At 39.6% G+C, this 27,256-nt stretch overlaps 1 protein-coding gene across 5 annotated transcripts in view; it reads left to right on the forward strand.

Moving 5' to 3' along the window:
* Positions 1 to 27,256, forward strand: part of AKAP6 (A-kinase anchoring protein 6) — a 549,073-nt gene that overhangs the window by 470,629 nt on the left and 51,188 nt on the right. For all 5 annotated transcript variants that reach the window (XM_035260318.3, XM_054239865.2, XM_035260317.3 and 2 more), the window contains one exon: positions 2,977 to 3,192. In XM_035260318.3, coding sequence (XP_035116209.2) covers positions 2,977 to 3,192 — 216 coding nt within the window. The remainder of the gene's footprint in view (positions 1 to 2,976; positions 3,193 to 27,256) is intronic.

A 27,256-nucleotide genomic window follows, 5' to 3' on the forward strand; every position in this document is an offset into this window, starting at 1 on the left:
GAATATCTTATGATCAATCTGATCTTATGCTCAATCTGATCATAAGTAGCAGATAAAGAAGAGATTCCTGCCCACCTCAGGAAATGAAAATGGTAATACAGAAAAGGAGAAAACAAAAACACATGGAAAATTGTAGGAAAGTCTTACAACTAGGGGATGGAGCTGCTGTCTTGACTTTTTTTTTTTTTTTTTTTTTTTGAGAAAGTGTTACTCTCGTAGCCCAAGCTGGAGTGCAATGGTGCGATCTTAGCTCACTGCAATTTCTGCCTCTAGGTTCAAGCAATTCTCCTGTCTCAGCCTCCAGAGTAGCTGGGTTTACAAGCACATACCACCACGCCCAGCTAATTTTTATATTTTTAATAGACACAGTTTCACCATGTTGGCTAGCCTGGTCTTGAACTCCTGACCTTAGGTGATCCTCCTGCCTCCACCTCCCAAAGTATTGGGATTATAGATGTGAGCCACTCCGCCTGGCCCCTCTTAACAATATTTGAACTAGAAGTCACCTGTGTTTGTTCACTCTTCCCTTCTCTCTCTATGCTTCTTTTTCCCTCCTTTTTAAAAGTAGCATTATTTCCCAAGTGCACATGTAGGATACATTTTTAATTCAGAATGTAGACTAAGCCCTTAGTTCATTTAAAGTAAAAGAAAACCCTGCAGAATTGTGAATATCCAAAAGTCAGATATTGAACATCAACAGTAACTGCTTTCTCAGTTTTTAAACCACTGCATTCATCTTGATTGATGAATATTAAGATAGGAGTGGGGATTATCTAGACACTTAAATACTGGATACATTCTAAATACTTTTTAAAAAATCATGGCCAATGACCTTTATGAAAATTTCTCCTAGCAACCTCAAGTGTCCCGTTTCAGAACTTTGAAAATGCCTACAAGGTGAATGAAGTCTATTTGGGGTGCTTTGCAAATCTTAACAGATGTGACCTGTGTTAACTCTGCACATACCTTTAGTGCCATTCATTGCAAATTTTCATTCAGCTAGGAACTTTGGGACTTTTTGTTGGCTTAAAAAATACAGTTATTATTCTAGTTAACTTTATTTTAAAGAGGATTTTGCAAAATTCAGTTCTATGGCACAGAAACATCTCTTTTGATTTTTCCAGGCCTTTACTCTTAACAAGCTGACAAAACAGAAACAAAACCCCAAATCCTTAATATTAATATTTATAGGACTCATTTGGACCAATTTCATTTGGCCATAGTGTTATCTTGAAGTGTTTAATATTGGGCCCAAGATTGGCAGGTATTAGGTGGCCTTCATAGTTTGACTTGCCCCACAGTTGTTCTAGAGCAAGAGATAAATTGAAGGGTGTATATGGATATATGTGTCTATGTTTGTGTGTGTGAGTGAGAGAGAAGAAGAGACAGAGAGGGAGAGAGAACGAGAAAGAAGATGCATGTGGGGTTGCGGGGAGCCATTTGACAGGGTTGTAGGAGATGGAAACAACGTCTGTTGCCTTAGTAGGCTTAGGTGTTATCTTTTAATGTCTTAGGAATTTCTCGTCATTCAACATTGAACTAATTAATAGCATCAGTAAATAAATTTGTCAGACATGGTGGTTATATCAGGACTTATCTAAGAAAATAGTAATAAACTCTAGGAAAATAAGTAAGGATAAGTTCAAGAAGCATAACTGAAATTGCTACATTGGTATAAATTGAATAATAAAATATCTAGTCATATTTTGCCATAAATAGAGGTTTGGAAATTTGTCATTCACCTTATTTAAAATTCACAAATATTAAAGGTACAGCATTATCTCATTACAGAAATAATAGAATTCCAGCTATTACTGAGTTAGGGTCATTTAAATGGCTATAGCATGCATTAGATCAGTAAGTGGGACATCTGTATAAAATGTTCACCTGCTGATCTACTACCCCCACTCCATGCACATTTCAGCGTACCACACTTAATCATTTTAAGATTTCTTCTAATGAAGCCTTATCTAGATTAACATTTTAAGCACAAATACTTTCAGGCATTAAAACTCTCACACTAAATGAAATTGCATTGTCTTGTTTACCCTTGTTGATTAATATGCAATCTGTTAGCTGTTAGTAGAGTCCAATTGTGGCAGTAGAAGATTAGTAATTCAGTGATGTTCGCGGATATAATCATCATTTCTCCTGAAGGCTCTGAATTAGAATATCACTTACACACTATCTGTAGGCAGAGAAAGGATATAATATTTTTAGACATGTGTACCCACTATTTTGCTTGAATCATTCAGTTTAGGGTCACTGCAGCAATACAAATGCTTCTGGAGGCAAAATGCTATTTTGATGCATGCATATCCCTCTTAAATAGTGTGAATGTCTATTAAAAGAAACACAGCAACCAACAAATAGTGCAGTAATAATCCAGTATCTTAATTTTCGCTTTCAGAACATTATTGATTTGTTAATCAAGCTTTGGAAGAGGAATATTGCTTATCTTTTTTGAGATGATAGATTTTATATATAAAAAAATCTTTACAATCTTACTTAACTTGTTCTCAACCAGTAGAAAACTGAACTTTTTCCCTCCAAAGAATGTAGGAGTAAATTTGGAAAAATTCTATTTCTTTCCGGAGGATTTTTTTTTTACATTTTATGTTTCCTTAGACATTGTGTCAAAGCATATCAATCTGTTTGGCATTCGTCTGACCTAAGTGATTTATTTCATTAGGCTAGAAATTGTTAATTACGTAGGTGTCAAGGGGGGACCCTACATTTCTGAGGAATAAATTCGTGAAGAAGTATGGAGGAATGGGCTGCAGCTAAATTCTTTAGCATATTGGGCATCTGTAGGAGGCCTCCATTCTAAAAGAGACATCAGAGCTCTTCTTCTTGTCCTATTGTTGGTAATTGAGAGTATCACTACAATTTGAAACTATGACGGAAGAGGGTGTTTCGTGTTTTAGGGAAACTGCCCTATAAACACTCATAGATTGGTCTCTCTCTATGTTGCAGTCCCTGTGTAATGAAATTAAGCAACGACGTCGAGGAGTTGCCTCCATTCTGCGACTATGCCAGCATCTTTTGGATGACCGGGAGACTTGCAATCTGAATGCAGACCACCAGCCCATGCAGCTGATCATTGTAAATCTTGAAAGAAGGTGGGAAGCCATTGTCATGCAAGCCGTCCAATGGCAAACACGTCTACAAAAGAAGATGGGAACAGAATCTGTGAGTGATTTTTTTTAAGTGTAATGGTCTCTCATTTTCCAAGACAAAAAAATAATTCTTTCAGGCTTAGAAACTGTGTTCATCTTATACATCGTTTTACTAAGTAACCTAAAGTGGTTTTGCCATCTTACAAGTGGTTTTAAGTAACTAAACCTAGTAGTTTTACTACTAACTAGCTGTCCACTAAATGAAACTCCATTTGGCATAACACAGACATTTATTTGCCTTTAGTGTATCTCATTGCCTTTTTCAAAAAAAATCACATGGGGATTTTGCTTAACCTTACCAACCTAAGCCATTAATTCTTTCAATCATTCCTTCACTGACAATATTAATCATACAATAACCCATGAATATTTTTCTAGAAAATAGCTTAGTACTACCAGAACATATGGAGCAATGTTTATGCTCTGCAGATAATACAATGAAATCAATTATCTAGTTTACCTTTCCCTTACATGACAGGAGTTAACATCATCTGTTTGTACACTAATCTCCCACTGTTCCTGCTTAGAGCATCTTCTGATAGTTACATTGCTGAGAATTGGTAGGTTTCCTCTTGGAGTTTCAATGCAGTGCTCAAGGTGGGGAGCAGAGATTCCTTTTAAGGATTTTCCAAATTGAGTACAGGTTTAAGCTGTTGCTAGATGAAGGAAATAGATATAATTAGAAGTTGTTTTATTGTAATATACAATGCATATTTGTCCAGAGAGCCTTCATATCCTTAAGGGAAAGAATTTATCGATTAAAAAAATGCATTTTCCAAATGACCTTGAGGTCAGTGTCTATTAGTTGAAGGCCCAACTCCCACATTTGACTTACATAAATGGAATACATACATACATAGAATGGGAAGTTTTTCTTATATGTTTATATTTTTCAATTCTATAACTTTGAAAGTTCAGGATCCTTGAAAAATTAAATGTAAAAATCATGCCACTGAAAAATTCTTCCCTCCTATGAATTCCAATTTTAACAAAGCTTTAATATCTGCTATCTGACGTGTTTGGCATTGGGGACTGGGAACAGAAGGGACAATGAATCAGTAAGCCATCTAATTCTTTTTGCATCTGTAGATATATGGAGTCTAGGGGGTGATTTTATCCTCAGTAGTTTTGTTTAATTGTTTTGAGCTGAAGTTGTTAAATTTCTTAAGACTTCCAAGTTATTACTAGCAATCAGAGTCGACATAATTAGATGTCTTTTCTTGAAATGATCTGTTTGTTGTAAAGCTATTTAGCTGGCATGTATTTTGTTTGTTTGTTTTCAGAGTGTTTGGAAGGGCAGAAGAGATTATTATTACTTTCTATACTTTTAAGCTCGTAGTTGTGGTAGTGGCCATAAGATGTATGCGGAAATCAACTGCAGCAGGCAAAGTTCTGAAATTTTAGAAGCATTCACACTGCTTTGGAGGACACAATGTTGCGTTTAAGGATTTATTTGAAATCATATGATCAGGGGTGCTACAGTAGTTCTCTGCAGACTAGATTATACACATTTATAGTGTCATGCTGGGATTATAGACATTTTTATCCTATTTTTTTTTCTTTTTTTTTTAAAGAGTTGGGTACTTGCTCTGTCTCTCAGGCTGGAGTGCAGTGGCCTGATCATAGCTCACTGCAGCTTCAAACTCCTGGGCTCATGTGATCGCCACACCTCAACTTCCCAAGTAGCTAGGACTACAGGCATGTGCCACCATGCCTGCCTAATTTTTATTTTACTTCTTATAGAGACATAGTCCCACTATGTTGCTCAAGCTGGCCTCAAATTTTTGGCAATCCTCACTCCTTGGCCTCATGACATGCTGGGGTTGCAGGTAGAAGCCACTGTACTCAGTCTTTTATCCTGCTTCTATGGTAAAGGCAAGCTTTAGCTTTGAGGAAACCCTGGCTGCTTCTTAGAGGTTCAAGCTACTATATACAAGTAGTTACAAATTGCAAATGAGAAAGGTGTTTCCTTTTGTTTACATTGGCTGCAGAATGTGTAGACTGGAAAAATGAAGGTAGCAAATAAGGTCCTCTGTGCTGAAGAAAGTTGAAAATCACTGTCAGAGAAGGAATGGAAAAGAGTGAACGAATCCAACAATACTGTGAGCACAGGGTACATCATTCAGTGGGAGATATTTCTCTACTTTTTTTTTTTATATATATGGAATCGCGCCTTATCGCCCAGAATGGAGTGCAGTGGCGTGATCTCAGCTCACTGCAACCTCCCACTCTCAGGTTTAAGCAATTCTCCTGCATTAACCTCCTGAGTAGCTGGAATTCCAGGCACTCACCACCACGCCCAGCTAATTTTTACATTTTTAGTAGAGACAGGGTTTCAGTATGTTGGCCAGACTGGTTTCAAACTCCTGACCTCAGGTGATCCACCTACTTTGACCTCCCAAATGCTGGGAATACAGGTGTGAGCCACCATGCCCGGCCTCTCTGCTTCTTGTCATTGGTTGAGTGAAGAGTCTGTCGCTTTAAAGTCACCAATGTGGGGGATTGCCTTTGCAGAGAATCAGAATCCTCTAAGTTGGCTGTACAGTTACTGTATGTCCCCATTCCCATTTCATCCTTGCTTGTGCATAGAGACTTTCTCTTCTTGATATGGTTTGTCTGTGTCTGCAACCAAATCTCACCTTGAATTGTAGCTCTCATAACTCCCACATGTTATAGGAGGGACCCAATGGGAGATAACTGAATCATGGGGGCAGTTTCCCCCATACTATTCTCATGGTAGTGAATAAGTCTCACAAGATCTGATGGTTTTATAAGGGGAAACCCCTTTCACTTGGTTCTCATTCTCTTTTGTCTGCTGCCATGTAAGATGTAGCTTTTGCCTTCCACAGTGATTGTCAGGCCTCCCCAGACACATGGAACTGTGAGTTCATTAAGTGTCTTTTTCTTTATAAATTACCAAGTCTTGCATACTTGGGTATGTCTTCATCAGCTGTATGAAAACAGACTAGTAAACTACTATTCCCCCAGGGCCTGAAATACTTGTACATAGTAGGTCTACAAATAAGTATTTGCTGAATGAATGAGTACATGTGTTCATTTAATAAATTTTGTTTCATTCTGGCATTTGATTTGGAGTTACTATTGATTTGGAGTATCTATATTCTAAATTTTTACATTTTCACGAAGTAGTTAGTGTTACGTTTCTATAAGAACACCAAGAAGGTGATCTTTAACCTTTCTTGTTCAATAATGCCTCCCCAGACTCCCAGACCTGTCTCGTAAACTCAAGGAGACTGCCAGTCTCTAAGTGGAGTTTAAAGAGGCTAAAGTGGCTAACTAAACTCAAGGAGACTGCCAGTCTCTGAGTGGACTCTAAAGAGGAAAGGGCTACAAAGACAGGAAAGTGCTCTGAAGATACCCAGAGGGGTGCTCTCAAGTACTCAGCAGAAGCAACCAACTGAAAAGATTAGAGGGAACAGTCCCTGGAGCCTGCACAGAGCCAGAAATAGTTCTCTTTTCCCTCACACATAGTAGAAACCCTCATCATTCACAAGGTATGTGATAAGGTACCAAGAAAGGTTTTTGCCTTAGTAATGGGGTAAACTTAGACTAAATGCTGCTCTTGTCTTACCCAAAAAACTTAAAAGCAAGACCTGAAAGGATCAAACTGTTTCAAAGTAATTTAACTATACTCCCAGGACAAAGCTCAAGAATATTTATAGGAATAAAACTACCCAGCATACAACGAGATAAAATTTATAAAAATTTTAGTGTCTGACATCCAACCAAAACCTACCCAGAATAGAAAGAAGCAGGAAAAGTCAGATGATGAGGAGAAAATTATTAATCAATATAAACTGATCCTGAAATGTCACAGAGCATAGAATTAGTAGACAAAGATATCAAAGTTATTATACCCACATTCCATATGTTCCAGCAGCTAGAAAAAATATTGATCATATTAAGTAGAGACATTAAAGATATCTATCTGAAATCACATTATAAAGAGGAAAACTATCATTACTGAGATGAAAACTACACTGGATGAGATTAACAGGCAATTGGACATAACAGAAGAAATAATTTGTAAACCTGAAAACATAGCAATAAAAATTATTCAAAATGAAGCAGAAAGAAAAAAAGACAAAATAAAAACAGAGTATCAGTGAGCTCTGAGGTATTTTTAGGTAGCCTAATTGAAGATTAGCATTAGAATCCCATAATAAAAGGAAGGTGAAAGCTGAGTTCTGTTGCTCATGTATGTAATTTCAACACTTTGGGAAACTGAAGTGGAGAACTTCAGTTGAGACCCAGAGTTCAAGGCCAACCTGGGAAACATAGCAAAACCCCGTCTCTACAACTAAATACAAAAATTAGCCAGGCATGATGACACAGGCTTGCAGTCCCAGCTACTTGGGAGGCTGAGGCAGTAGGATCACTTGAGCCTCAGAGGCTGTGGTTGCAGTGAGCTTTGTTTGTGCCACTGCACTCCAGCCTGGATAATAGAGTCAGACCCTTTCTCAGAAAAATAAAAATAAAGATATTGGAATAAAATAACCTAGAATTATATATACAGAGAAAATATCATTCAAAAAGGAAGACAAAATAGTTTTCATTCATTAAATTCTGAAAATATTCATCACTCATAGATCTGTACTACAAGAAATGTTAAAGGGAGTCCTTCAACCAAAGAGAAAATAACATTGGATGGAAACCTGTATATAAACAAGGGAATGAAGAACACTGAAAACAGTAACTATGTGGGTTACTGTGAATTTTTTTTTGTATTATTTAAATCTCTTTACGTGGTAATAGGCTGCTTAAATCAAGATAATAACAGTTTATTGTGGATTTATAACATATGTAGAAGTCAAATGTATGACACAACAGTATCGCAAAAGCCAGGAAGCAAGAAATGGAACTATGTGGTGTTTAGTCTATGTGAGGTAGTATAATGTCATTTAAAGATTTTTTTTGAAAAGAACATTAAAGAAAAAATAGACTTGAGATAAGATAAAATATACTATATGCTTTTGAGTTTTTGTTTGTTTGTTTTAGATACAGGGTCTTGCTCTGCTGCTTAGGGCGCAATGCAGTGGTGTGATCATGGCTCACGGCAGCCTTGATCTCTTGGGCTCAAGCAGTTCTCCTGCTTCAGTCTCCAAGTAGCTGGGAGTGCAGAAGCATGCCAGTACACCCAGCTAATTTTTTCTTTTTTTTAGACATAGGATCTTGCTATGTTGCCCAGGCTAGTCTTAAACTCCTGGCCTCAAGCAGTCCTCCTACCTTGGCTTCCCAAAGCGTTGGTATTACAGGCATGAGCCACCATGCCTAGGCTATAACTCTTTAAAAACATAACAAAAAGCTATAATTACTAGGCCAACAGAGGAAATGAATAGAATCAATTAAAACAGTAAAAGAAAAAGGGAATAAAAAACCAGTCCAATAAATAGAAGAATAGCAAGATGGAAGACTTAGAACAGCTGCATAAATAATCCTGTTAAATGGGCTTGGACTGAAAGTCCCAATTAAAAGGCAACAATTATCAGATTGAGTTTATAAAGCTCTACTGAGAAACCCAACTTAGGATAGATATGGTGGCTCACACCTGTAATTTCAGCACTTTGGGAGGCTGAGGCAGGAGGATTGCTTAAGCCCAAGAGTTTGAGACCAGCATGGGCAACATGGTGAAACCCCATCATTATAAAAAAAAAAAATAGCCGGGTGTTGTAGCAGTGTGCCTGTGGTCTCAGGAGGCTGAGGTAGGAGGATCACTTGAGCCCAGGAGGTTGAGGCTGCAGTGAACAGTGTTTGTGCTCCTATACTGCAGCCTGGGCAACAGAGTGAGACTGTCTCAGGACCAAAAAAAAAAAAAAAAAAAAGGAAACCCACTTTAAACATAAAGATATAATAAAGCAAAGAGATGGAAAATGTATGTTAAGCTAACACAAAGAGAGTTAGAGTGACTATATTAATAGTAAACAATGCAGATTTCAGAGCAAAGAATATTTCATGTTACAAAGGACATTTTTTTTTAACTACCTGAGTGACCCTGAGCCAGTTACTTAACCTCTCTGAGCCTGTGTTTTTCAGTCTATAAAGTGAGCATATCATTATTCCTAACATTCACTTAGCTAGGCTTAATGCTGGGTGCTTACCCTACCTTGCTTTGTATGACAACCCACAGAATAAGTGATACCACACCCCATTGCATAAATAAGGACCCTGAAGTTGGAGCAGTTAAGGCACATGCTGAGAGTACCTGTGCAGGTCTGAGGCCAGGCCAGGATTGGAACCCAAATCTGTACAATTCCAAGCCCAGGCAGGTCTCCACCACTTCTCTGCCCTGAGGCTGCTTGTCCAAGGGCTGCTGTGAAGCTTAGGCAAACTGAGGTGTGTGCAGTGCCCTGCACAGTGCTTGACACAGAGCAGGTGCTCAGTCCAAGGCAGTCATGACTCTGTTTCCCCCTGCTGCTTTCTTTTTTTTTTTTTTTGAGATGGAGTTTCTCTCTTGTCACCCAAGCTGGAGTGCAATGGCTCAATCTCGGCTCACTGCAACCTCCGCCTCCTGGGTTCAGGCAATTCTCCTGCCTCAGCCTCCTGAGTAGCTGGGTTTACAGGCACACACCACCGTGCCCAGCTAAGTTTTTGTATTTTTAGTAGAGACGGGGTTTCACCATGTTGACCAGGATGGTCTCAATCTCTTGATCTCGTGATCCACCCGCCTCGGCCTCCCAAAGTGCTGGGATTACAGGCGTGAGCCACCGCATCCAGTCCTGCTGCTCTTTCTGAGCCTTCACCTCTGTAGTTTGCTATGCCAGCCACTGTCTTTCTTTTTTTTTTTTTTTCTTTTCTTTGAAAGAAAGAGAAAGAGAAAGGGGGAGAGAGAACAGAAGTCTTGCTCTATTGCCCAGGCTGAAATGCAATCTAAAAATAGGTATTAAAAACCTCTTTTATGCCAATAGTTGTGCTTAACAGCGGAAACAGGAAGGAATAAGGGAAGAAAATAACAAAAAAACAGCCAACCAATATTTCATTTAAGTCTGTAAAATGCTATGCAAATGCTGAAGAGTGATTTACTTCCAATTATGTGGTCACTTTCAAAATAGGTGTAATGTGATACTGAGAAAAATGTATGTTCTGTGGACTGGTGTGAAGAAATCTACAAATAGCCACTGAGTTTACTTGTTCCAGGTCTGAGTTCAAATCATAGATGTCCCTGTTAATTTTCTATCTTGTTGATCCATCGAATATTAACAATGTGGTGTCAAAGTCTCCTGCTATTATTGTGCGGGAGTCCAAGTCTCTTTATAAGTCATTAAGAACTTGTCTTATGTATCTGGGTGTTCCTGTTTTGGGTGCATATATATGATCATTCACTCCTGTTGTTGCATTGATCCTTTTACCATTATGTAATGTCCTTCTTTGTTTCTTTTAGCCATTGTTACCATTAAAGTCTATTTTGTCAGAGATGAAAGTGACAACTCCTGGTTTTTGTTTTTGTTTTTGTTTTTTTTTGGCTCTCCATTTGATTGGTAAGTCTTCCATCAACCCTTTGTTTTGAGTCTTTGTGTGTCCTTGCTTATGAGATGGATCTGGATATAGCATACCGATGGGTTTTGACTTTTTATTCAATTTGCCTATCTGTGTCTTTGATTGGGGCATTTAATCCATTTAAATTTAGGATTAATATTGATATTTGTGAGTTTAATATTGTCATTTAATGCTAGCTGGCTATTTTGCCCATTAGTTGATATAGATTCTTCATTGTAGAGATACTCTTTTTCCTTTTGGTAAGTTTTTGAGATGACTGATACTCGTTGTTTCTTTCTGTGTATCGTGCTTTTTTCAGAAGCTCTTGTAAAGCAGGCCTGGTGATGATGAAATCTCTGAGTGCTTGCTTGTTCGTGAAAAATTTAATTTTCCTTCATTTACGAAGCATAATTTGGCTGGATATGAAATTCTGAGTTGAAAATTCTTTCGTTTGAGAATATTAAATATTGAGCCCCACTCTCTTCTAGTTTGTAGGGTTTCAGCTGAGAGATCTGCTATGAGTCTGTTAGGCTTCCCTTTATGGGTAACCTAACCTTTCTCTCTAGCTGCCCTTAGAATTTTCTCCTTTATTTCAACCTTGGTGAATCTAGCAATTATGTGTCTTGGGGTTACTCTACTTGAGGAATATATTTGTGGTGTTCTCTGTATTACCTGGAGTTGAGTATTGTCCTGCCTTACTAGGTTAGGAAAGTTTTCCTGAATAATATCCTGAAGAATATTTTCCAGCTTGGATTCATTCTCTTCATGACATTCAGGTACACCTATCAAATGTAAATTAGGTCTTTTCACATAGTCCCATATTTCTTGGAGACTTTGCTCATTCATTTTTACTCTTTCTTCTCTAATCTTGTCTACTCATTTCATTTCATTAAGTTGGTCTTCACCCTCTGATATCCTTTCAAGTGATAACCTTTCGAGTGCTTGATCAATTCGAGTGTTAAAACCTGTGCATACTTCACGGAGTTCTCGTATTGATTATATTCTTCAGTTCCATTAATTCACTTATATTCCTCTCTAGATTGACTATTCTCATTAGGATTTCCTCAAACCTTTTTTCAAGGTTCTTAGTTTCTTTGCATTGGGCTAGAACATGTTCTTTTACCTCACAGAAGTTTCTTCTTATCCACTTTCTGAAGCCTAATTCTGTTATTGAAACGTACTCGTTCTCCATCAGGCCTTGTTCCCTTGTTGATGAGGAACTGTGATCCCCTGTAGAGGGAGAGGCATTCTGATTTTGGGTATTCTCAGCCTTTTTTATTTTTATTTTTATTTTTTATTGCATTTTAGGTTTTGGAGTACATGTGCAGAGCATGCAATACAGTTGCATAGGTATACACATGGCAGTGTGTTTTGTTTGCTTTCTCCCCTTCACCCACATTTGGCATTTCTCCACAGGCTATCCCTCCCCACCTCCCCCTCTCACTGGTCCTCCCCTTTTCCCCCCCAATAGACCCCAGTGTTTAGTACTCCCCTCTCTGTGTGCATGTGTTCTCATTTTTCATCACCCGCCTATGAGTGAGAATATGCGGTGTTTCATTTTCTGTTCTTGTGTCAGTTTGCTGAGAATGATGTTCTCCAGATTCATCCATGTCCCTACAAACGACACAAACTCATCATTTCTGATGGCTGCATAATATTCCATGGTGTATATGTGCCACATTTTCCCAATCCAGTCTATCATCAATGGGCATTTGGGTTGATTCCAGGTCATTGCTATTGTAAACAGTGCTGCAATGAACATTCGTGTGCATGTGTCCTTATAGTAGAATGATTTATAGTCCTTTGGATATATACCCAGTAATGGGATTGCTGGGTCAAATGGAATTTCTATTTCTAAGGCCTTGAGGAATCTCCACACTGTCTTCCACAATGGTTGAACTAATTTACACTCCCACCAACAGTGTAAAAGTGTTCCTTTTCCTCCACATCCTCTCCAGCATCTGTTGTCTCCAGATTTTTTAATGATCGCCATTCTAACTGTCGTGAGATGGTATCTCAATATGGTTTTGATTTGCATCTCTCTGATGACCAGTGACAATGAGCATTTTTCCATATGATTGTTGGCCTCATATATGTCTTCTTTCGTAAAGTGTCTGTTCATATCCTTTGCCCATTTTTGAATGGGCTTGTTTGTTTTTTTCCTGTAAATCTGTTTGAGTTCTTTGTAAATTCTGCATATCAGCCCTTTGTCAGATGGGTAAACTGCAAAAATTTTCTCCCATTCTGTTGGTTGCCAATTCACTCTAGAGACTGTTTCTTTTGCTGTGCAGAATCTGTGGAGTTTGCTTAGTCCCATTTGTCTATTTTGGCTTTTGTTGCCAATGCTTTTGGTGTTTTGTTCATGAAGTCCTTGCCTACTCCTATGTCCTGGATGGCTTTGCCTAGATTTCCTTCTAGGGTTTTTATGGCGCGAGGTCTTATGTTTAAGTCTTTAATTCATCTGGAGTTAATTTTGGTGTAAGGTGTCAGGAAGGGGTCCAGTTTCTGCTTTCTGCACATGGCTAGCCAGTTTTCCCAGCACCATTTGTTGAACAAAGGAATCCTTTCCCCATTGCTTGTTTTTGTCAGGTTTATCAAAGATTGTATGGTTGTAGCTATGTTGTGTTGCCTCTGATGCCTCTGTTCTGTTCCATTGGTCTATATCTCTGTTTTTGTACCAGTACCATGCTGTTTTGATTACTGTAGCCTTGTAGTATAGTTTGAAATCTGGTAGTGTGATGCCCCCCGCTGTGTTCTTTTTGCTTAGAATTGACTTAGCTATGCAGGCTCTCTTTTGGTTCCATATGAAGTTCATGGTGGTTTTTTCCAGTTCTGTGAAGAAAGTCAATGGTAGCTTGATGGGTATAGCATTGATTCTGTAAATTACTTTGGGCAGTATAGCCATTTTGACGATATTAATTCTTCCTAACCATGAACATGGAATGTTTCTCCATCTGTTTGTGTCCTCTCTTATTTCGCTGAGTAGTGGTTTGTAGTTTTCCTTGAAGAGGTCCCTTACGTTCCTTGTGAGTTGTATTCCAAGGTATTTTATTCTTTTTGTAGCAATTGTGAATGGCAGTTCGTTCTTGATTTGGCTCTCTTTAAGTCTGTTATTGGTGTAGAGGAAGGCTTGTGATTTTTGCACATTGATTTTATATCCTGAGACTTTGCTGAAGTTGCTTATCAGTTTCATGAGGTTTTGGGCTGAGGCGATGGGGTCTTCTAGGTATACTGTCATGTCGTCTGCAAATAGAGACAATTTGGCTTCCACCTTTTCTATTTGAATACCCTTTATTTCTTTTTCTTGCCTGATTGCTCTGGCTAGAACTTCCAGTACTATATTGAATAGGAGTGGTGACAGAGGGCATCCTTGTCTAGTGCCAGATTTCAAAGGGAATGCTTCCAGTTTTTGCCCATTAAGTATGATATTGGCTGTTGGTTTGTCATAAATAGCTTTTGTTACTTTTAGATATGTTCCATTGATACCAAGTTTATTGAGGGTTTTTAGCATAAAGAGCTGTTGAATTTTGTCAAATGCCTTCTATGCATCAATTGAGATAATCATGTGGTTTTTGTTTTTGGTTCTGTTTATGTGGTGAATTACGTTTATAGACTTGCATATGTTGAACCAGCCTTGCATCCCCGGGATGAATCCTACTTGATCATGATGGATAAGTTTTTTGATTTGCTGTTGCAATCAGCTTGCCAATATTTTATTGAAGATTTTTGCATCTATGTTCATCATGGATATTGGCCTGAAGTTTTCTTTTCTTGTTGGGTCCCTGCCGGGTTTTGGTATCAGGATGATATTGGTCTCATAGAATGATTTGGGAAGGATTCCTTCTTTTTGGATTATTTGGAATAGTTTCAGAAGAAATGGTACCAGCTCCTCTTAGTGTGTCTGGTAGAATTCGGCTGTGAACCCGTCTGGACCTGGGCTTTTTTTGTGTGGTAGGCTCTTAATTGCTGCCTCGACTTCTGCCCTAGTTATTGGTCTATTCATAGTTTCAGCTTCCTCCTGGTTTAGGCTTGGGAGGACACAGGAGTCCAGGAATTTATCCATTTCTTCCAGGTTTACTAGTTTATGTGCATAGAGTTGTTTGTGATATTCTCTGATGATGGTTTGAATTTCTGTGGAATCTGTGGTGATTTCCCCTTTATCATTTTTTATTGCATCTATTTGGTTGTTTTCTCTTTTCTTTTTTATCAATCTGGCTAGTGGTCTGTCTATTTTGTTGATCTTTTCAAAAAACCAGCTCTTGGATTTATTGATTTTTTGGAGGGTTTTTTGTGTCTCAATCTCCTTCAGTTCAGCTCTGATCTTAGTTATTTCTTGTCTTCTGCTAGGTTTTGAGTTTTTTTGATCTTGCTCCGCTAGCTCTTTCAATTTTGATGATAGGGTGTCAATTTTGGATCTCTCCATTCTTCTCATATGGGCACTTATTCCTATATACTTTCCTCTAGAGACTGCTTTAAATGTGTCCCAGAGATTCTGGCATGTTGTGTCTTCATTCTCATTGGTTTCAAAGAACTTCTTTATTTCTGCCTTCATTTCATTGTTCATCCAGTCAACATTCAAGAGCCAGTTGTTCGGTTTCCATGAAGCTGTGTGGTTCTGGGTTGGTTTCTGAATTCTGAGTTCTAACTTGATTGCACTATGGTCTGAGAGGCTGTTTGTTATGATTTCAGTTGTTTTGCATTTGCTCAGGAGTGCTTTACTTCCAATTATGTGGTCAATTTTAGAGTAGGTGTGATGTGGTGCTGAGAAGAATGTATATTCTGTGGATTTGGGGTGGAGAGTTCTGTAAATGTCTATCAGGTTTGCTTGTTCCAGGTCTGAGTTCAAGCCCTGGATATCCTTGTTGATTTTCTGTCTGGTTGATCTGTCTAATATTGACAGTGGAGTGTTAAAGTCTCCCACTATTATTGTGTGGGAGTCTAAGTCTCTTTGTAAGTCACTAAGAACTTGCCTTATGTATCTGGGTGCACCTGTATTGGGTCCATATATGTTTCGGATAGTTAGCTCTTCTTGTTGTATCGATCCTTTTACCATTATGTAATGGCCTTCTTTGTCTCTTTTGATCTTTGTTGCTTTAAAGTCTATTTTATCAGAGATGAGAATTGCAACTCCTGCTTTCTTTTGCTCTCCATTTGCTTGGTAAATCTTCCTCCATCCCTTTATTTTGAGCCTTTGTGTATCCTTGCATGTGAGATGGGTTTCCTGGATACAGCACACTGATGGGTTTTGGCTTTTTATCTAATTTGCCAGTCTGTGTCTTTTGATTGGTACATTTAGTTCATTTACATTTAGGGTTAATATTGTTATGTGTGAATTTGATACTGCCATTTTGATGCTAGCTGGCTGTTTTGCCCATTAGTTGTTGTAGATTCTTCATTATGTTGATGCTCTTTAGCATTTAGTGTGATTTTGGAATGGCTGGTACTGGTTATTCCTTTCTATGTGTAGTGCCTCTTTCAGGAGCTCTTGTAAAGCAGGCTTGGTGGTGACAAAATCTCTGAGTACTTGCTTGTTCGCAAAGGATTTTATTTTTCCTTCACTTCTGAAGCTCAGTTTGGCTGGATATGAAATTCTGGGTTGAAAGTTCTTTTCTTTAAGGATGTTGAATATTGGCCCCCACTCTCTTCTGGCTTGTAGTGTTTCTGCCGAGAGATCTGCTGTGAGTCTGATGGGCTTCTCTTTGGGGGTGACCCGACCTTTCTCCCTGGCTGCCCTTCATATTTTCTCCTTTATTTCAACCTTGTTGAATCTGACGATTATGTGCCTTGGGGTTGCTCTTCTTGCGGAATATCTTTGTGGTGTTTTCTGTATTTCCTGCAATTGAGTGTTGGCCTGTCTTCTAGGTGGGGGAAATTTTCCTGGATAATGTCCTGAAGAGTATTTTCCAGCTTGGATTCATTCTCTTCGTCACATTCTGGTACGCCTATCAAACGTAGGTTAGGTCTCTTCACATAGTCCCACATTTCTTGGAGACTTTGTTCATTCCTTTTTGCGCTTTTTTCTCTGATCTTTGTTACTCGTTTTATTTCATTGAGTTGATCTTCGACTTCTGATATTCTTTCTTCTGCTTGGTCAATTCGGCTATTGAAACTTGTGCATGCTTCGCGAAGTTCTCGTGATTTGTTTTTCAGCTCCTTTAATTCATTCCTATTCCTCTCTAAGGTATCCATTCTTGTTATCATTTCCTCAAATCTTTTTTCAAGGTTCTTAGTTTCTTTGCATTGATTTAAAACATGTTCTTTTAGCTCACAAAAGTTTCTCATTATCCACCTTCTGAAGTATAATTCTGTCATTTCGTCGCAGTCATTCTCCATCCCGCTTTGCTCCCTTGCTGTTGAGGAGTTTTGGTCCTTTCTAGGAGGCGAGGTGTTCTGGTTTCGGGTGTTTTCCTCCTTTTTGCGCTGGTTTCTTCCCATCTTTGTGGATTTATCCACCTGTCGTCTGTGTAGTTGCTGACTTTTCGATTGGGTCTCTGAGTGGACACCCAGATTGTTGATGATGAAGTATTTTTGTTACTTGGTTTTTCTTCTACCAGTCTAGTTTTCCCTTCGCTGTACGACTTCTGAGGTCCACTCCAGGCCCTGCTTGTCTGGGGTGCACCTATGGCAGCTGCGGAACAGTGAGGGATACTACCAGTTTCTTTTTCTGCTATCTTTGTCCCAGAATGATGCCTGCCAAATGTCAGTCTTTTGGATATAGAGGGGTTAGGGAGCTGCTTGAGGAGACAGTCAGTACTTTGTAGGAGCTCAAGTGCTGAGCTGTGAGCTCTGTTGTTCATTCAGGGCTGTTAGGCTGCTGTGTTTCATTCTGCTGCAACATAACTCATTAAAAAAACCCTTTTTTTCTCAGATGCTCTGTCTGGTGGGGGGGGTTGGGGCTTTCCTTGTGAGTGTCTGCCTCGCTGTCCTGCCCAACTAGGAGGCAGTCTAGTCACTATTTGCCTGCCGATGCTCCGCCCTGCTGGTGTGAGGTTCGCCCTGTTGCTGCAGGCTCTGCCCTTCTGGTGCAGTCTCCGCCCTGCTGCCAAGGGCTACGCCCTGCAGCGGAGTCTCTCTTTTGTACTGGGTTGCCTCAGCAACGGCAGGCTGCGTCAGCAATGGGCATGTACCTCAGTAGGGGCTGATTGCCTCAGTAATGGCGAACGCCCCTCCCCCACGGAGCTGCGCTTTAAGAAAACCTCGTCACTGGGAGCGTTTGGAATTGCCATTTTGTTTGTCCCACTGAGCTACCCCAAACGCTGTGTCCCTGGGATTTCCTGGGCTGGCTCACTGTCCAAGTCCCATTTATTCTCAAATTCAGCCCTCTCAGGTCTCAGTTTGCCGGTTCAACAGGGCACCCGTAACAGTGCGCTTTTGTATGGAGCGCTGTGGAGCACCTCTGCGCTCCGGCGCGGGCGGCAGCTGCACCGGCAGCCGGCTACACCAGCGGAAACCTCTGCCTGGCGTCCCGCATCTCTTTTATACCTGGGAATTTCCCCGTTCTGTGGGCAACTAAGATCCGTCTGGAAATGTGTCCCTGACTCACCTTCTCCACGCATCCAGCGAGAGCTTCAATCCTGGGTTGTTCTCACAGCGCCATCTTGAGTCCTCCCCCCTTCTCAGCCTTTTTATGCTGGTTTCTTCCCATCATTGTAAATTTATCCACCGTTGTCTTTGTAATTACCGACTTTCAAATTAGGTCTCTGAGTGACATCCAACTTGTTGATTCCCAGCGCCAGAATCTGAGCAACCCACTGTGCTGGCTAAAGCAGCGGCATTAAGATTGGTGGTGCTTTTCTCCCTGGGAATCTCTTGTCTGGCTTCCTTCTTGAGTCCCTTTTTCAATCAGCTGAATAGGCGACTCTGCCTTCCCAGAGCTCCAAATGTCGGCCAAAAGGGGAGTCAGTCCTGTTTACTCTGCACCAAGAACCGCCGAGCCAGGGTGCTGTCAAAGCTGCTGTGCTGGCCACAAAGGTCGCACTGGCAACCCATGGGGCTCCTCCACTGGGAATCTCCTGATCCATGAGCAACAAAAATTCTTCTGAAAGTGTGGTGTCCTCTCGTTCACTGCGCTTTCACTGGGAGCTACAATCCCAAGCTGCTAGTAATCAGCCATCTTGGATCTCTCCCCCTGGACATTCTTAATGATAATGATGCCAAATAATAAAGAGAGCATAACATTATTGAATGTTTATGCTCTAAAACAGAGTTTAAAAATACATGAAGCAAAAATTGATACAACTGTGAAAAGACAAAAAAAAACAGACCATTTTGAGCAGAGATGTTTTCTCAATAGTTGACAGACCAGAAAAATCAGTAAAATGTAAAAGACTTTGAATGATACTACAAAGCAATTTAATTGGCACTTAAAAATACTCTATCCAAGGCTTTTTATCAAAAGGACAATGAATAACAATTGATGAGGGTGTAGAAAAAAGGGAACCCTTGTACACTGTTGGCAGGAATGTAGCTTGGTACAGCCTCAGTGGGAACCAGTATGGAGGTTCCTAAAGAAAGTGAAAATAGAGCTACCATATGACCTAGAAATTTCTCTTGTGAGTCTATGACCCAAAGGAAATGAATTCCCTACCTCATAAGGATGTCTTTACTCACATGCTCATTGCATCATTATTCATCATAGCCAAGATATGGGAACAACTGAAGTTTCTATTAGATGAATGAAAGAAGAAATCAAAATACACACATATATATATGTATATATATATGTGTGTGTGTGTGTATATAGATCTATATATATAGATATATATTGTTGTAGATATATATATATATCCCTTTTTTCTTTTTTTTTAAACTTTTTTATTTTTTTATTGCATTTTAGGTTTTGGGGTACATGTGCAGAACATAAAAGATAGTTGCATAGGTACACACATGGCAGTGTGTTTTGCTGCGTTCCACCCCTTCACCCACATATGGCACTTCTCCCCATGCTACCCCTCCCCAGCTCCCCCACCTGCTGTCCCACCCCTATTCCCCCCAATAGACCCCAGTGTGTAGTACTCCCTGCCCTGTGTCCATGTGTTCTCATTGTTCATCACCCGCCTATGAGTGAGAATATGCAGTGTTTCATTTTCTGTTCTTGTGTCAGTTTGCTGAGAATGATGTTCTCCAGATTCATCCATGTCCCTACAAAGGACACAAACTCATCATTTTTGACTGCTGCATAATATTCCGTGGTGTATATGTGCCACATTTTCCCAGACCAGTCTATCATCAATGGGCATTTGGGTTGGTTCCAGGTCTTTGCTATTGTAAACAGTGCTGCAATGAACATTCGTGTGCATGTGTCCTTATAGTAGAATGATTTATAGTCCTTTGGATATATACCCAGTAATGGGTCAAATGTAACTTCTATTTCTAGGTCCTTGAGGAATCGCCACAATGTCTTCCACAATGGTTGAACTAATTTACACTCCCACCAATGGTGTAGAAGTGTTCCTATTTCTCCACATCCTCTCCAGCATCTGTTGTCTCCAGATTTTTAAATGATCGCCATTCTAACTGGTGTGAGATGGTATCTCAATGTAGTTTTGATTTGCATCTCTCTAATGACCAGTAATGATGAGCATTTTTTCATATGTTTGTTGGCCTCATGTATGTCTTCTTTTGTAAAGTGTCTGTTCATATCCTTTGCCCATTTTTGGATGGGCTTGTTTGGTTTTTTCTTGTAAATCTGTTTGAGTTCTTTGTAAATACTGGATATCAGCCCTTTGTCAGATGGGTAAACTGCAAACATTTTTTCCCATTCTGTTGGTTGCCAATTCATTCTAGTGACTGTTTCTTTTGCCGTGCAGAAGCTGTGGAGTTTGATTAGGTCCCATTTGTCTATTTTGGCTTTTGTTGCCAATGCTTTTGGTGTTTTGTTCATGAAGTCCTTGCCTACTCCTATGCCTGAATGGTTTTGCCTAGATTTTCTTCTAGGGTTTTTATGGTGCCAGGTCTTCTGTTTAAGTCTTTAATCCATCTGGAGTTAATTTTAGTGTAAGGTGTCAGGAAGGGGTCCAGTTTCTGCTTTCTGCACATGGCTAGCCAGTTTTCCCAACACCATTTATTAAACAGGGAATCCTTTCCCCGTTGCTTGTTTTTATCAGGTTTATCAAAGATTGTATGGTTGTAGATATGCTGTGTTGCCTTCGATACCTCTGTTCTGTTCCATTGGTCTATATCTCTGTTTTGGTACCAGTACCATGCTGTTTTGATTACTGTAGCCTTGTAGTATAGTTTGAAGTCCGGTAGTGGGATGCCTTCTGCTGTGTTCTTTTTGCTTAGGATTGACTTGGCTATGCGGGCTCTCTTTTGGTTCCATATGAAGTTCAAGGTGGTTTTTTTCCAGTTCTTTGAAGAAAGTCAATGGTAGCTTGATGGGGATAGCATTGATTCTGTAAATTACTTTGGGCAGTATAGCCATTTTCAGGATATTGATTCTTCCTAACCATGAACATGGAATGTTTCTCCACTGTTTGTGTCCTCACTTATTTTGTTGAGCAGTAGTTTGTAGTTTTCCTTGAAGAGGTTCCTTATGTTCCTTGTAAGTTGTATTCCTAGGTATTTTATTCTCCTTGTAGCAATTGTGAATGGCAGTTCATTCTTGATTTGGCTCTCTTTAAGTCTGTTATTGGTGTATAAAAATGCTTGTGATTTTTGCACATTGATTTTATATCCTGAGACTTTGCTGAAGTTGCTTATCAGTTTCAGGAGTTTTTGGGCTGAGGCGATGGGGTCTTCTAGGTATACTATCATGCCATCTGCAGATAGAGACAATTTGGCTTCCTCCTTTCCTATTTGAATACCCTTTATTTCTTTTTCTTGCCTGATTGCTCTGGCTAGAATGACCAGTACTATATTGAATAAGAGTGGTGAGAGAGGGCATCCTTGTCTAGTGCCGGATTTCAAAGTGAATGCTTCTAGTTTTTGCCCATTCAGTATGATATTGGCTCTTGGTTTGTCATAAATAGCTTTTATTATTTTGATACATTCCATCAATACTGAGTTTATTGAGGGTTTTTAGCATAAAGGGCTGTTGAATTTTGTCAAAGGCCTTCTCTGCATCTATTGAGATAATCATGTGGTTTTGTTTTTGGTTCTGTTTATGTGGTAAATTACGTTTATACACTTGTGTATGTTGAACCAGCCTTGCATCTCCAGGATGAATCCTACTTGATCATGATGGATAAGCTTTTTGATGTGCTGTTGCAATCAGCTTGCCAATATTTTATTGAAGATTTTTACGTCTATGTTCATCATGGATATTGGCCTGGAGTTTTTTTTTTTCTTGTTGAGTCTCTGCCGGGTTTTGGTCTCAGGATGATGTTGATCTCATACAATGATTTGGGAAGGATTCCTTCTTTTGGGATTGTTTGGAATAGTTTAAGAAGAAATGGTACCAGATCCTCTTTGTATGTCTGTTAGAATTCGGCTGTGAACCCATCTGGACCTGGGCTTTTTTTGTGTGGTAGTCTCTTAATTGCTGCCTCGACGTCAGACCTTGTTATTGGTCTATTCATAGTTTTGGCTTCCTCCTAGTTCAGTCTTGGGAGGACACAGGAGTCCAGGAATTTATCCATTTCTTCCAGGTTTACTAGTTTATGTGCATAGAGTTGTTTGTAATATTCTCTGATGATGGTTTGAATTTCTGTGGAATCTGTGGTGATTTCCCCTTTATCATTTTTTATTGCGTCTACTTGGTTTGTTCTCTCTTTTCATTTTTATCAGTCTGGCTAGTGGTCTATTTTGTTGATCTTTTCAAAAAACCACCTCTTTGATTTATTGAGTTTTTGAAGGGTTTTTTTGTCTCTATCTCCTTCAGTTCAGCTCTGATCTTAGTTATTTCTTGTCTTCTGCTAGGTTTTGAGTTTTTTTGATCTTGCTCCTCTAGCTCTTTCAATTTTGACGATAGGGTGTCAATTTTGGATCTCTTCACTCTTCTCATATGGGCACTTATTGCTATATATTTTCCTCTAGAGACTGCTCTAAATGTGTTCAAGAGATTCTGGCATGTTGTGTCTTTGTTCTCATTGGTTTCGAAGAACTTCTTTATTTCTGCCTTCATTTCATTGTTTATCTAATCAACATTCAAGAGCCAGTTGTTCAGTTTCCAGGAAGCTGTGCGGTTCTGAGTTAGTTTCTGAATTCTGAGTTCTAACTTGATTGCACTATGGTCTGAGAAACTGTTTGTTATGATTTCAGTTGTTTTGCATTTGCTGAGGAGTGATTTACTTCCAATTATGTGGTCAATTGTAGACTAGGTGTGATGTGGTGCTGAGAAGAATGTATATTCTGTGGATTTGGGGTGGAGAGTTCTGTAAATGTCTATCAGGTTTGCTTGTTCCAGGTCTGAGTTCAAGCCCTGGATATCCTTGTTGATTTTCCGTCTGGTTGATCTGTCTAATATTGACAGTAGAGTGTTAAAGTCTCCCACTATTATTGTGTGGGAGTCTAAGTCTCTTTGTAAGTTGTTAAGAACTTGCCTTATATATCTGGGTGCTCCTGTATTGGGTCCATATATATTTAGGATCGTTAGCTCTTCTTGTTGTACCGATCCTTTTACCATTATGTAATGTCCTCCTTTGTCTCTTTTGATCTTTGTTGCTTTAAAGTCTATTTTATCAGAGATGAGAATTGCAACTCCTGCTTTTTTTTGCTCTCCATTTGCTTGGTAAATCTTCCTCCATCCCTTTATTTTGAGCCTTTGTATATCCTTGCATGTGAGATGGGTTTCCTGGATACAGCACACCAATGGGTTTTGGATTTTTATCCAATTTGCCAGTCTGTATCTTTTGATTCGTGCATTTAGCCCATTTACATTTAGGGTTAATATTGTTATGTGTGAATTTGATGCTGCCATTTTGTTGCTAGCTGGCTGTTTTTGCTCGTTAGTTGATACAGATTCTTCATTTTGTTGATGCTCTTTAGCATTTGGTATGTTTTTGAAGTGGCTGGTACTGGTTGTTTTTTTCTATGTGTAGTGCCTCTTTCAGGAGCTCTTGTAAAGCAGGCCTGATGCTGACAAAAATCTCTGAGTACTTGCTTGTTTGCAAAGGATTTTATTTTTCCTTCACTTCTGAAGCTCAATTTGGCTACATATGAAATTCTGGGTTGGAAGTTCTTTTCTTTAAGTATGTTGAATATTTGCCCCCACTCTCTTCTGGCTTGTAGAGTTTCTGCCAAGAGATCTGCTGTGAGTCTGATGGGCTTCCCTTTGTGGGTTACCCAACCTTTCTCTCTGGCTGCCCTTAGCATTTTCTCCTTCATTTCAACCCTGGTGAATCTGACGATTATGTGCCTTGGGGTTGCTCTTCTTGCGGAGTATCTTTGTGGTGTTCTCTGTATTTCCTGGACTTGGATATTGGCCTGCCTTGCTAGGTGGGGGAAATTTTCCTCGATAATATCCTGAAGAGTATTTTCCAGCTTGTATTCATTCTCTTCGTCACATTCAGGTACACCTATCAAACGTAGATTAGGTCTTTTCACATAGTCCCACATTTCTTGGAGACTTTGTTCATTCCTTTTTGCACTTTTTTCTCTAATCTTGGCTTCTCGTTTTTTTCACTGAGTTTATCTTCGATATCTGATATCCTTTCTTCTGCTTGGTCAATTTGGCTTTGAAACTTGTGTATACTTCATGAAGTTCTCATGTTGTGTTTTTCAGCTCCATCAATTCACTCATATTTCTCTCTACGTTGTCCATTCTTGTTATCATTTCCTCAAATCTTTTTTCAAGGTTCTTAGTTTCTTTGCAGTGATTTAGAACATGTTCTTTTGGCTCACGGAAGTTTCTCATTACCCACCTTCTGAAGTCTGATTCCATCATTTCATCACACTCATTCTCCATCCAACTTTCTTCCCTTGCTGGTGAAGAGTTTTGGACCTTTTTAGGAGGCAAGGTGTTCTGGTTTCGGGTGTTTTCCTGCTTTTTACACTGGTTTCTTCCCATCTTTGTGGGTTTATCCACCTGTCATCTGAGTAGTTACTGATTTTTCGATTGGGTCTCTGAGTGGAGGCCCAAGTTGTTGATGATGAAGTATTTCTGTTTCTTAGTTCTCCTTCTAACAGACTAGCCCCTCAGCTGTAAGACTGCTGAGGTCCACTCCAGGCCCTACTTGCCTGGGGAACTCCTGTAGCAGCTGCGGAACAGTGAGGGATGCTACCATTTTCTTCTTCTGCTATCTTTGTCCCAGAACGATGCCCGCCAAATGTCAGTCTGATCAGTCCTTTTTGAGGTGACTCTTTGAATATACGGGGGTCAGGGAGCTGCTTGAGGAGACGGTCTGTACTTTATAGGAGCTCAAGTGCTTAGCTGTGATCTCCATTTTTCATTCAGGGCTGCTAGGCAAGTACGTTTAAGTCTGCTGCAGCAGAACTCATAAAACCCCTTTTTTCCCTCGGATGCTCTGTCTCGGGGAGTTAGGGCTTTATTTATGAGTATGCATTGCACTGTCCTGCCCAGCTAGGAGACAGTTTAGTCACGCCCTGATGTCGTGGGGTCGGCCCTGTTGCCGTGGGCTCCGCTTTGTTGCCATGGGCTCCACTCTGCTGTTTTGGGTTCCGCCCTGTTGGCGGAGTCTCTCTGATATGGCGGGTTGCCTTGGCAACGGCAGGCTGCGTCAGCAATGGGAGAGTACCTCAGATGTCTCGTTAATGGCAGATGCCCCTCCCCCACCAAGCTGCACCATCCTGGGTTCAGCTGTGCCCGCAGTGAAACTCTCAAACCCAAGCGTTTCAAATCACCATTTTGTTTGTTTCTCTGGGGGTGGGACCTGTCGAGTCTGATCACCTTGCTCCTTGCCTCAGAGCCCTTTTGTTTTTTTTAAGTTGAATGGTTGACTCTCTCCCAGGTGTTTCAGTCGCCTGCTGAAAGGGCACTGGGATCTGTGTGATTTCCCATGCAGTGACCAACTGCGCCGGCTCACAGTTCGCTTCCCGGGAATCTCCTGGCCTGCCTCCCTGTCCAAGTCCCATTTAATCAGATGAATATGCTAATCTGCCCTCCCAAATCTCAAATTGCCAGTTTAACAGGGCCCCCAGACCAGTGCGTTTCGTGCGGAGTGTCGCTGTGCTGCGGCATCGGCCGAAGTGGCCGTGCCAGCCGAAACAGCTGTGCTGGTGTCCCGTGTCTCTCCTACACCTGGGAATTTTCCCGTTCTGTGGGCAACAAAGATCCGTCTGGAAATGCGCGTGAACTCACCCTCTGCGTCTTCACTGAGAGCTGCAATCCTGAGTTGCTTCTAGAGCGCCATCTTCCCCCATCTCCCCATATATCCCTTTTTTCTACACCCTCATCTATAGATATATATAGATCTATATACACACACATATATATATACACACTTATATATATATATAAGTGTATACACGTATATATATATGTGTATAAGTGTGTATATATATAGATATATTTATATACACATATATATGTGTATATAGATATGTATACACATACATGCATATAAACATATGTACATACAATGTAATATTTGGCCTAAAATTTAACAAAAAAGAGATCCTGCTATTTGTGACAACATGGACCTGAAGTATATTATACTAGGTGAAACAAACCAGACACAGAAAGAAAAGTATTATGTGATCTCACTTATATATGGAATCTAAAAAGAAAAAAAAAGAAGAAACAGAGACTCTGAAGGTACCAGAAATCAGGTACAAGGGAAATGGGAAGATGTAGGTCAAAAGGTACAAAGTTACGGTTATGGTAGGATTAAAAGATCTAGAGATCTAAAGTACAATGTGAGATAATGGATATGTAAATTTGCTTAACTATAGAAATCACTTCACTACATATATCAAAACAGCATGTTGTACACAATATATGCATTTAAAAATCAGTCATGCCATCCTACAGCAGCAGAATGTGCATTCAAGTTCACACATAACATCTACTAAAACTCTCTTTTGAGTCACAGAACAAGTCTTAAATTTAAAAGAATTCAGCCAGGTGCAGTGGCTTATGCATGTGAGCCCAGCACTTTGGGAGGCTGAAGCAGAAGGATGTCTTTAACCTGAGACTAGCCTGGGTAATGTAGTGAGACTCCATATCTATTTTTTTTTTAATTAAAAGAATTCATATTACACAAAGTATGTTATTTGACTATAATAGAATTGTTTAGACATAAATAATAGCAATATATTTGGAAAAATCCTCAAATACATGGAAGTTGAATAACACACCTATATACAACTCATGGACCAACGAAGAAATGTAAAGGGAAATTAGAAAGTATTTTTAACTGAATAGTAATAGTAATTAAATATTAAAATCTGTGGGATGCCACCGAAATAGTGATCTTAGTTTTTTACCTTATGAAACTAGAAAAAGAAGAACAAATTAAACCCAAAGTAAACAGGAGAAAGAAAATAATAAAATTAGAGCAGAAATCAGGGAAATAGAAGACCGAAAAAATAATAAAGAAAAAAATCAATGAAATGAAAACCTGGGGTTATTTTTGAGAAGATTAATGAAATTGATAAACCTCTAGCCAGACTGATTAGGGAAAACAGAAGAAATAAATGATCCATATCAGAAATAAAATATAGACATCACTACAGCTTCTACT

The sequence above is a fragment of the Callithrix jacchus genome, chromosome 8 (genome assembly GCF_049354715.1).
Source record: "Callithrix jacchus isolate 240 chromosome 8, calJac240_pri, whole genome shotgun sequence".
NCBI lineage: Eukaryota > Metazoa > Chordata > Mammalia > Primates > Cebidae > Callithrix > Callithrix jacchus.